This window comes from Garra rufa, chromosome 1 (assembly GCF_049309525.1).
Source record: "Garra rufa chromosome 1, GarRuf1.0, whole genome shotgun sequence".
NCBI classification, from domain to species: Eukaryota; Metazoa; Chordata; class Actinopteri; order Cypriniformes; family Cyprinidae; genus Garra; species Garra rufa.
In genome coordinates, this window is record NC_133361.1 from 90,337,485 (window position 1) to 90,350,283 (window position 12,799).

General features: G+C 35.6%; 1 protein-coding gene across 1 annotated transcript; it reads left to right on the forward strand.

Moving 5' to 3' along the window:
• The first annotated feature begins 4,093 nt into the window (after positions 1–4,093).
• Positions 4,094–12,784, forward strand: LOC141326035 (uncharacterized). Its single transcript, XM_073834743.1, has 2 exons — positions 4,094–4,646; positions 11,921–12,784. The coding sequence occupies exons 1-2, from the start codon at positions 4,157–4,159 to the stop codon at positions 12,769–12,771; spliced, it is 1,341 nt and encodes a 446-aa protein (XP_073690844.1). The 5' UTR covers positions 4,094–4,156; the 3' UTR covers positions 12,772–12,784.
• Positions 12,785–12,799: the final 15 nt, after the last annotated feature.

Consider the following 12,799-nt stretch of genomic DNA (forward strand, 5'->3'; position numbering starts at 1 on the left):
CACTTTAAATATCTTGCAATAACAAAATACTCCAAATGAAGCTAAATAATAATTTTATATCAGTAAGTGATACGTCAATATATATATATATATATTATTTAAGCTAAGCCCCTTATCTTTCCCAACCCTAGCAACGCCCCTGAGTCAAATATCAAATAACGTAAGTATAATTACTTAATTAGCTAGCAAATTTTACCTCAGAATAAAAAAACACCTCTGTGAACACCACGACAGAGGCTGACTTGAAGCAACAATAAAGTAATTTTTTTTTATGAATGAATACACAGGACAAAAAAACAAGAATCAATGAATAGATTTGAATGAATATAAACACACTATATTTATATATATATGTGTGTGTGCATTTATATAAATGGATAAATACAATATATACAGTTAAAATTAATATATTATACATAGATACATTTAAATAAATAATATATACATATTCTAAAAAAACATCTAAAGATGGTGAGCTGTGTGTGTATATAAATAAAAGGATAAATACAATAAATACATAGAAAAAAAATGAATATATTATGCATAGATACACAAATAAATAAACATATTCTTTAAAAAAAACTATATACATATTTACAGATGGTGGGCTGTGTGTGTGTGTGTGTGTGTGTGTGTGTGTATATATGTATGTATGTATGTATATACAGTCCACGGTGCATGACATTGTGCACAGAATCAGCAGGGCAATCATCTGTATTTTGAAGAGGGTGATCACTTTCCCAACCCCGGATGATCTGGAGGAAGTGGGGGCAGGTTTTGCCCAACTGGCTGGGTCTCCAGCTTTCTGCATGGTAGCTGGTGCAATAGACGGCTGCCACATCCGGATCAAAGCACCTGCAAGTGACGCCCCATGCTATTTTAATAGGAAGCATCACCGACCACAAGGGGAAGTTCATTGATGTCTTTGTTGGGTATCCTGGGTCGTTGCATGATGGTGCTTAAGAACAACCCTGTTTACACCGGCCAATTATATCCACCTGCAGGAAAATGCATCCTTGGAGATGGTGGGTATCCCTGTTTGAGCGCGCCCATCTGCCTCATCACCCCGTACAGAGAGCCTGTACAGAATCCGCACCAGACAATTGTGTGCCGGCTCTTCATGAGCATGATTACCTGTAAGACAATTTAAGAGGTTAAGACTTTGCAAATCAGTTCTTGTTCTCAGATTGACATTGTTTAAGCTTGTCTTTAGCTAGTTAATATGTAAATAGTTAGGTGTGTGTGGGTGGGCACGGCCCACAGGGTGTTGTTATGCTTAAAAAAAAATGCAGTATTAGTTAGAGAGAGGTGGAACTGAGTGCATAGCTTCTGTGTGCATCCCTCTTGCTTACTGCCACTGTCAATGTGATGTAAAAGCAGTTTTATGAAAGTAACATTATGAAAAGTTAAAGGGAAAACAACTAGTCAGTGCTTAGGATGCAAAATTATGATACATTTACATTTAATCATAGCTTAATGCAGTATATATACAAGGATTTTTAAATTATATAGTAAATAAAATAAAAAAGATAGAAAATCAATAAGAAATCAAGCATTAAAAGTACTGCAGTAAAACCTTTGCTTGAAGTGTTTGTGTGTAAGTTACTACATTCAGTGTCAACAGCACCTGCATTTAAGGACATTTTACGTAATTTGTTTACTTACTCAAAACCTTTGACGGCAGCATTTCTCCTTCCAATGAAGAGGGTTTCATTCGCCACTCTCCACTGAATAAGGAGCCGAGTGTCTTCATCAGTCCCTGTAATGTCAAAACAGTAATCATTAGCAATGATCAATCTAACTTGCATTGACAAGCTGAAGCATAACGTTACTTATTACTAGCTTGATATGCAACCAACAAAATATAAACTAAAAATGAACACTAGTAAAAAGGAAACAAATCGTTTTAATTTCGTTTAATTTTCTGATCTCATTAAACTGCTTAACAACTAATGTCTACGTAAAAAAGCTGTTAACAAGCTGATGTACAAAACAACTTCTTACAGCCGATTCACGAACTCACCTCATCGATTTACAATGTTTAAACTTTCAATAAGTCATCCGTTTATTTAGATTGTGTTAAACAAGTGTAATTTAATCACAATAAACAACGTTTTATCCTGAGGTACTTACACTTGAAAAGAGCCGCGTCTCCACTTTCCGCCATTTTCCCATTTTCGCGGAGCCTCATGGGATAGGAAAGTGTCCATGGTGTGCGTACTACAGAATTCGGCCGGAAGCAGTAGGTCATCCGGGTACTTCTCGCCTACTGAATTTCGAATACTATGAATTCGGACATACTACTCGCCTCGCATACTGTTTTTCGCGTACTATATAGTAGGGTAGTATGCGATTTCGGACGCAGCCATACACTCACATGCACATACACATGCACGGTCAAGAGCATCCTTACGCTGCGCACTTATTTACGCCAAGTTTATTTTTTATAAATCCAGATATGTGCGTGGAAAAATTTGCATGCATATTTCTATGCCCATTTTGTGCGTACGCAACGTTATACATCAGGCCCCAGCTCTATCAAGATGTATTGAAGGCATTTTGTTCTCAAAACATATATCTTCACTAAAATCATAACATTAAAACAACATAACATACTTTTTTTCTGATAGATGTACTTATGTAAAGTTGCTAATAAACTGTTTGTGTATTTATTATCTGAACTTTTCACTGTTGATAAAAGAAGATATGGAGTAACAGCTGAATATGTTTGCATGTTTGTGCCAATTAAAAAAACTGAAAAGGTAAAAATCAATGAAGCATATTCCTTTACACTGGAAAACATTTTTTAAAACAAAATTGCTAACATAAAAGAACATTACCACTGAAATAAGTAAGATCAAATACAGACCATATTATCATTTATATCTAATAATATTTATATAATTAATATATAAAATATATTTATATATATTTTATATAATAATTTTAGCGCAGATTATATGCACATTTAAAAAAAGACAATCTTTGGAAATTTTAATCATATTTCAATAACATTCACAATAAATAAACCTTTGTAGTAGTAAATAGAAACTGCGACACATATATATTTTTGTGGCCTCATTTGCCTCAATAGCAAAATAAAAATAAAATCCCTGACAGTGTTTCAGTAACTTTCCAAAAGAGGAATAAATAAATAAATACACAAACAAACAAAATAACAAGAGATTGATTACAATAGTCAAAAGAGTGATAGATCAAATTTGCCATCACAACCCCTTTGTAACAGTTACACAGCAGCATTAACTAGATTAATGTGAATTTAATGTCAAGGTATACTGTATAAGAAAGTATAGTGTTTTAAATGCACATTAAAAATAGAGAAAACTAATTCTAGATTTATGATGTTATTAACTTTAGAAATGCATCATCATAAGGGTACGAAATTCTGTTCTACAATCAACATTTCTATGATATATTTGTGATTCTAGAGAGAAGTGCACCAATTGGACTTTTATTTTGCTCGGATGATGTGACGTCATAAAGATGCGCTGCGCTCCTCATCTGTTGTTTTTCAAGAGAAGAAAGGTTTGTGGTTTTAACGTTTTTAAATCAATGCACGCTGTTGAAAGCGTTTTTATAAGCTGTGTAAAATAAATGCATCATCATCAAATATAACGTTGTCATGCGTTATTTAGTGTAACTTAAACGTAAGCCTTTAATAACAGAAGTGCGTTCCGTTTCGCTCTCTATATCATGAATCAATCGTGTGATGATAAGAAGTGAGAGACTCAGAATCCGAATCATTTGAATCGAATCATTTGTGAAATGATTCAGTGATTCTATTCAGCGGCACGCGGACTACAAACGACAACAAACACAAACGAGTGAATCACAACCGAGAATGATTTCATGAGACTGTAATATATTAAATATGATAAATAATAAATAAAGATCAAATAAAGATCAAAATCGTCTACTTGAATATAAACCGGTGTAATTTGTATTATAAATTTTATATAGAAGTCTTTTAACTCTGACTGTCTTACTAGTGCAGCTGTTTTAGATACAGATAGAGATTTAGTTTGCATTGATTGTTCTTTCTATTAATAATTCTTATATTAAACAGGACAAAGTGTTCAAACAGAAAAAACTCCTGGAGAATCAACAGAGATCCATGTGAAACACTATTATAAAGATGGCGTTTATTAAAGAGGAGAGTGAAGACATGAAGATTGAAGAAACATTCATCAAACATGAAGATACTGAGGAACAAACACAGATGGTGTTTATTAAAGAGGAGATGGAAGACATGAGTGAAGAAACATTTAGAGTCAAACATGAAGATACTGAGGAACAAACACAGATGGTGTTTATTAAAGAGGAGATGGAAGACATGAGTGAAGAAACATTTAGAGTCAAACATGAAGATACTGAGGAACAAACACAGATGGTGTTTATTAAAGAGGAGATGGAAGACATGAGTGAAGAAACATTTAGAGTCAAACATGAAGATACTGAGGAACAAACACAGATGGTGTTTATTAAAGAGGAGATGGAAGACATGAGTGAAGAAACATTTAGAGTCAAACATGAAGATACTGAGGAACAAACACAGATGGTGTTTATTAAAGAGGAGAGTGAAGAAACATTTAGAGTCAAACATGAAGATACTGAGGAACAAACAGGTTGGTTTTTATTCTCAGAGCATTTGTTATTATGACATCATGCATTTAAATCAACAATAATATGGAATTAGCCTTAACCAAACATTGTAACATTAGACCTAGTAGGCTATCTGCTTCTAATATTAAAACCATTGATTTATAGCACTTTGGCTAATTATGCAAAAGTACTAAGAAAATAATTTATTTGGCACAAAGCAAACCTTGAAATGTGAGTAATTACATTTGGCTACTGCATGCTGTCTACTTGTTCATTTAAAGTATTTGGTAAGCAAATAAAACAAGGAAAAACACTTAGGCTACAACTATATGAATCCACACTTGCGTTTTCAAGCATTTTTCAAAAGTTTCTCATCCCCACTGAAATGTCAGAAAACATTTAATTCACCTCACACCTAAGACTATACAAATGGAACAGATGATACTTTTTCATGCAAATTTCCTTTAATTTACCATTTTTTTGTAGAAGAAGACAATGTAGGACATACAGAAAAACAGTACAAAATGGGACAAAACAGTGTTGTAAATATAAAGCAAGTCTGACAATAAAACAAACACAAAAATAATTATATCTTGTGTGTATATAAAGTTAAAAAAAGCGAATAAGGAGGAAAATGAGGAAAAAGGGAAAGAAGAAGAAAATATATAAAGAAAATTACTGGTTAAAGAGAGCAAATGAAGAAAATTATTAAAATAATATCAATATATTCAAGTAAATCAATAGATGACCACTGTTCAGGAGGCATAGGTCAAACATACACCAAGGTACTGTATTTTAACATGAGAACAGTATAAACCAGTGGTTCTCAAACTGGGGTACGTGAGGTGATGGAGGGGGTTCAAAAAAACAAAAGGCTGAGCTTTGGCATTAATTTAATTCTACCCCAACTTAAGGTTAAGGTGATGAGCAGGCATACATTGGGCTCAGGCTGTTGTGCTGAGGTGTTTCCCATGCATTGATTTATTTGTGGTGACTCAAATATCATACATCGTCACTACATTATCAAAACTGACCACAACCAATAGATTTTCCAAAAGGCTTTGACTTTGTTAAACAAACATGAGCACTGTGTATTTCAAAATCAAAGATTTTATGTCACTGTTTCTCTGAAGGAAACCTTTAGAAGGTTCAGAACCTTCTTTAGAAAATTTTCTTCAAATAATGCCTGATAAAGCTACCAGTCTCAGATGGAACATGTGAGCTAAGGACTCTGTTCTCTTCTCTGTGCGCAGTCATATCAGGTTCTTAGGCCTTTTTTGCCTCCCTGTTAGGCTGCTTCTGCTTGGCAGTGCTTCCCAGACTCTTGAGGTTCTCCTATGAGCAAGCCAGGAAAAGTGTCTGGGTCCCCCTCTCATCTCTGAGAGTTAAGTCCTCTGCCCCATGGAGCTTCGTGAGGCAATCATATCAGGTGTATTATGCTGATGATACATGGGGCAACTTTTTGAGCAATTTTATCGGGCAACTTTTTTTTTGCAATATTGTTTGGGCACTTTCCCATTGAAAATGGGTAACAGATTTCTATCTGGATAATTTAGATCAATCGTGAGCCCTGTATCTCACCTGGTTGCCCATCGACGGCAACATTTGCCAAAGTTGACCGGCAACATTGCTCAAAAAGTTGCCCAGTGTATCATCAGCCTTGGGCCTTTCCTTAACTGGCCTCTGTGCTCATTATAAGGTCAATTATGAGCATGCTGCCATCATCTTTTGTTTTATCATGTTGTTAGGTCCTAGGTACTTTTTGGAGCCTTGCCTGATTGAGCTGATAAAACTGTGATGAGAATATTGCTTGTGAATAAATTACTTTAACAAAAAAATAAAAACAAATCTTACATGCATCTAAGGCCTTGTCCACACAGAGATTAGCTGTATATGCAAAAATTGTATATTTTTATTGACGGATCTGGCGTTTTGGGAGAGTAAAACCAATATGTATTTAAAGGTGCATGATGCATTTAGAAAATATTTTAAGTTGTTCTCTGATATCTACATAGAAGGTATATGGCATAGGAAAGGGCAAAAAAAATCTCCAGAAACGGTTTTACAGGTCCATTTACAACCAGTGGCGGCTGGTGCTAAAATTTTTTAGGGGGGCGCACACAAAATGAATCACACTGTTAATACAGGCTTTATTATCAGTAAAGTAATCATTTAACATTTGTAATCATCCCAAAAAATATTAGCCATTTATTTTAATGTGATTCAGAGATAAAGGCCATAGTACTAATGTTATCCACACGAGGGAGCCACAGGATAAATCTCAAAGACAGAGAAAATAAATTGATTTGTAATAAAACATTGAATATAAATTAATTTCCATCAAGTTATATATAGTCCAATATAATAAGTAATTATAATGCTATTGACAATATATTTGTATGTCCAATTAAAGAAGGAACACTATATTATATATATATATATATCTATTTTAATATTGTGCTTATAATAATACTAACATAAACACTCACAATTTACTTGAAAAAAGACATCTACATAAACCCTTGCTTGTACCCCGACGATTGAGTTAATCTGCATTATTACAGTTTACGTTACTTTCTGTGTAGTTGCCCACAACGCTTCGGTGACAGGACTTTGAAATAACAAACAATGAAAACAATAAAAGGCATGACTTACATGGCATCTAGCAAGCAAACTCTATCCAAGCTCCATGATTCGTACGTTTATTTTATTTTATTTTTTTCTTCATTTGAACGGCTTGTGAAAGATAAAATCAAATTTATTTTCATATCGGAAAAGATATTGCACATATTTGACAGTCGAGAACGGTCCAATCCCATGAGGACAAAATATATAAAAACAAGATTGATTGGCTAAGATCTAAAGTGGGAGGGTCTGGGGCGCAGTGCTCTGCGCCCCGAGGACAATCTGAAACAAGCCAATCAGAGCGCAGCCTCAAGTCACATGCGTTTCAAAAATTTACAGACCTAATAGACACCCATTTGGCCGGTGTCCCGCATACACAAACAAACGAAAAACAGTTTAGATTTTTTTTATATTTAACAGGTACCTAGAATGAAATGCTCTGTTATTGGCTTATTTGGAAGCTTCATGAATATTAATGAGCTCTGCTCTGATTGGCTGTTTCACAGAGCTGCTCATCTCTATAGCGGGTACACTATATTTAATTAGGAGCTCTAGCCGCTTTTAATATGTGGTTTGTTGAATCTGCCGTTTTGAATCTTAGTCTGATTACTGTGATGCATGTGCTCTGTGTAAAGTTATCATGCAGAGAGAGTGCTTCTTACCACACACGTTCAGCTGTATGTCAGTGATACTCAAGATCTGTAAATCATTCGCCATCATCAGGCAGTTATTTCTCCATCATTCACCATCATCAGCGCAGTCATGTATGTTTATGTGGTAAGTGAAATCCTATGTATTGCAATGTAACAGGCTAGCGCTAGCATTAAGCTAACCGTGTCCCTTCAGTGGCTTGCCTTGTTTTACTGATGTGCTGACGATACTGATGATTGGGCGATGCAAATGTTGGGGGCGTAACTATTAACGATCCCAGGAAAGTTTCGTAACAGTCTGTGTTATGTTGGAATTGACCTTTTTTTCGGTGGTCTTTTGCAAATACTAGATTTATATAAGGAGGAGGAAACAATGGTGTTTGAGACTCATGGTATGTCATGTCCATGTACTGAACTGTTATTATTTAACTATGCCCAGGTAAATTCAGTTTTCCATTCTATGGCACCTTTAAACCCGGTCCCTGAGTGGAAACATAAGAAAATGACACTCATGTGGTTTCGTGTGTACAGTGAATCTGTATATTTTCTAAAATGATAATGTCATCAGCCAATGTCTCGCCCCTAGTCAGACACCGCTACTTCACATAACAAAAACATGAACAAACATTGAATGATTGTCTTTTTATTTACTAACATTAACACAGATTAATAAATGTATTGTTTCATGTTTTTTTTTTTTTTTTGGTATACTGCGTGCAAGGTTTATGGGCACTGCCAAAAGTTTCTTTTCAATTTTTAGTGTATCTCTGTGGCAGAATTAATGCGCTACATATTTATCTGGCATATATACTACATAGTTTTGTGTCAGTTTCATGTGGTCGCAGATATTTCTTGAGATGAGGGGGAAAAAAAGATTGAATAGAGAAAGCTCTGACATTGTGTGGATGTAGCCAAACTTTTTACTTGGACAAATGGATGATTGATTTAGGTGTCCAAAGGACAAGCACATATCAAGGCTTAATGTTGAGCTCTGGGGGCTGTTTTAAAAGAGACACTCAGAAAACCTGGGATTTAAGTCCAAAACGTGATCTGAAAAAAATCTAACAAATCAATCAGGGTTAAAGTTGTACCAAAAATGACCATTTAAGTTAGGTTATTAGTGACTAATAAACTATCTCACTAATTTGATCCAGGTTGAGTTAGTCAAGATAATTTAATATGCATGCTTCTGAAGCAGTCCCTAGTGTCAATTATAGATCAAATTGATCCACCATGGCAAATATATTTGTACCATTACATATATTTGAGATGTTGTGTTTTCCTCAGTGTATATTCTTCATAAGAATATGTAAATGTTAGAAAGTCATACAACCATCCACTTTGTTGTCAGGAGTGGACGAGGTATACACATGTAAACAAGTGCTGACACAATATAATAGTAGTTTAGTAAGTTCTGAAGAAAAACATACATTTGGTTAAAATATGTGTTGTTGGACATTAAATGTGACATGTATTATAAACTATAATGTAAGTGTAATTTTTATCATAGCAATAAATGTAAATCAATTGTAAGCTGACTAATACAGTCCTAATTACTTCCTCAAATGAATAAATGTATTTTCCTCTTCCCAGTTAAAATGTAGGCTGTTTTCTATCATTTCATTTTTAATTTAGTCTTTCAAAGACTGGAGATAGAAGATACAGCTGTCATAAAACCAGAGAGAAAGGCTGTAAAATCAGTGCATTCTTATTGGTCATTGTTAAAGGACTCAGCTTAGCCTGTCTGTTTGCCTTTGGACCAGGTTAGTTTAACAGCATTATGCTGAGTTCAGACTGCATGATTTTAGCCCCGATTTTGACTCGCCGACAGGTTTTGAGAAATTGCCGACAAATGCCCAAAATCACAGGCAAATCGGTGCTCGTTCATGCGAGTGACAATCACACCGTGTGAACTATCAAAGACGCAATCTGAGAGAATCGCAGACGAGTCGCCGACACCCATGAGATATTTGGCATGCTAAATATCTGGACCTGCCGTGTGAAAGGTGATCTGACTGAAAATGACATCAGCGATTAGCTACAGCCAATGAGAGAGCAACATCCAGGCCAGCGGGAAGTTGGGGGACCAGTTACGAAGGTATAGACCACAATATCAACAAGCATTGTTTTGGCTTCTTTTCTTTTCGCTGCAGATGAGTGCACATGCAATTTGTATGACAAGATTCTTGCGGGCTGCCATTTTTTTTAATAATAATCCCAGTCTCACGTGAAAACTTGCACGACTGACCTCGCGTTGTTTCCATGTCATTTCTCGTGAGTGTTTGGTTGTGAGACGTAGTTTGGGGACCGGGACAAGGTTGTCAGTGATTCTTCCTATTGTAAAGTCCGGCAGTGTGAAACCTCCTGTCGCTGATCCATCGTGCAGCGTGAACACAGCAGCAACAGAATACTACCCCATATAATCATGCAATGTGAAAAGATCTGTGACACGATTGCTTTGAAAATCGTGCAGTCTGAACTCGGTATTTGTTGTGATTTCTGTGGAGTTTTGTTATTTATATGTTTAATTAAATGTTTAATGATTAAATTTACTTTAAACTAGAGCTACCAAATTTGCAAGTTACACTTTAGCAGCCCAATATTGTGTGCTGTGAGCACATGTGACCGGTATTTACTACGTGAAAAGGAAGCGTGAGATTCATTCAGTTTGTAATAACTTTCAACCCGGTGTGCAGCCACTTGGTAAACTCATTTAATCTCAAATGATTTCTTGTCTACTTTAATGATGTATGCTTTATGTTGTCTGCTGTCGCAATGCTATGTTGTTGTATTGTGTTTATGTCCGTTGCACGTTAAAGATAACGCTATTTCACAATTCTCCGGTAGATCAAAGCAGATTTGTTTACTGATAGAGATAGACGTGGTGGCGAAGCCGTGGGATTAACATTTAGATTCATAACATTACTATACTATACGTGTTCATTTGTATTTACTTTATTTAGTTTTATAATGTTTGATGAAGTAGGAATCGCGGACTTCCTGGTTTGCCGATTGCATGCATTTTGCATAGAGTTGTGGTAGGACTTGAGTTGATGCATAATGTTTGAAGTGTGAATTGTGTACGTTTAAATTATGAAATTAGTTTTATTATTATAGTATATTAATATTATTTATATTTGTATTTTGATTAATGTTATTTATTGTTATTGGGCTGTTGAGTTAAACAAGGGGCTGGTTGTAGTATGTACATGGAAATTGAAACGTTTGCATTTCTTGTTTTTTCAGGTTTATTACTGGTTATCCTTTTTGAGCCGAAAATAAACAAACAAATGTGGAATACAGAGTAATATCCTCTTTGTACACGGGGTTGCCCTTTCCGAGGGAAGAAAACGGAACAGTATTAGTTGCCCTGTGCTCCGTGTCTTAGAGTTTGCACTTGACTAACTAGGGCGCAGGTCAGGAAGCAGACAGACTGGCTAAACCGACCGTCTGCTAGCCACCTCACATCAGAAATCAGATAATTCTCAGCATATAGAGATCCCTTTACCTAGATATCACACTATAGAGAATGTGTCTGTTCCTCGAGCTAGAAAATACAAAAAAACACCCAAACCAAATTAAGAGTAACAATTTAACTGATGTTCAACAAATAAAAAAATGTATATAATACAGAGAAACAAATGATAAAGCTTGGCTTATTAAATATCAAATTTGAAATGAATTGGTTGATTATCTGATTGTGCTCCTCCCGAACCTTGTAAATAAAATATAATTTGGGGAGTTTCTCCTCTTTCTTTTTTCCTAGCCTCTCTCTAAATGTCTCCCCAGGAGACATCAAATGGGTATATAATAGTTGAGAGCAGTCTATATTACTTTCCTAGATTTATTTAATTGTATAACAGCCACCTTAATCTCTGTAGGATACCGACCAACTAGGATCAGGTTTGGACGCCCCTGGTAGCATCTAGCATTCATGCATTACATATCTACAAGTTGTGATGTTAATTGCTTTGTGCCATTAAACTGAGGTTAACTTTTAAATTTTTGTATTTCCACCTTAGACCTAACAGCGCTGAAAGAGGAGAGAGAAGAACTGAATGAAACTGAAGAGAAAGATCAGTTTGAAAATCTTCAATTTGTATCTGGAGAAAAGTCTTTTTGTTTCTTAGAGTCTGAAAAGACTTCTAAACAAGAAAGAGCACAAAAGACAGGAACTATGAGTAGTTTAATTTTCTGTCAGTGTGGTAAGAGTTTCAAACAACAAGGACACCTTAAAAGGCACATGAGGATTCACACTGGAGTGAAGCCTTACTCATGCCAACAGTGTGGAAAAAGTTTTACTCGTAAAGGATGCCTTAACAGACACCTGAGATTTCACACTGGAGAGAAGCCTTACTCATGCAAACAGTGTGGAAAGAGTTTCAAACAACAAGGATACATTAAAATGCACATGAGAGTTCACACTGGAGAGAAACCTTACTCATGCAAACAGTGCGGAAAAAGTTTCACTCGTAAAGGATGCATTAACAGACACATGAGATTTCACACTGGAGAGAAGCCTTTCACATGCAAACAGTGTGGAAAGAGTTTCAGTCAACGAGGAGGCCTTGAAAGTCACATGAAAATGTGCAATAGAGAAAAGCCTTACAGATCCCCTCAGTCTGAAAAGAGGTTGAATGAAAGTGGAAACTTTAAAGTTCACCAGACAATTCACATTACAGGGAGCCTTTTTACCTGCCAACAGTGTGGAAAGTGTTTCACTCATAAAAGATACCTTAACATTCACATGAGAATTCACTCTGGAGAGAAGCCTTACACGTGCAACCAGTGTGGAAACAGTTTCAGTCAAAAAGGAAGCCTTAACAGGCACATGAAGATTCACATTGAAGAGAATCCTAAAAGATCCCCTTAGCATGGACAGAGTTTCAAACAAAATGTCT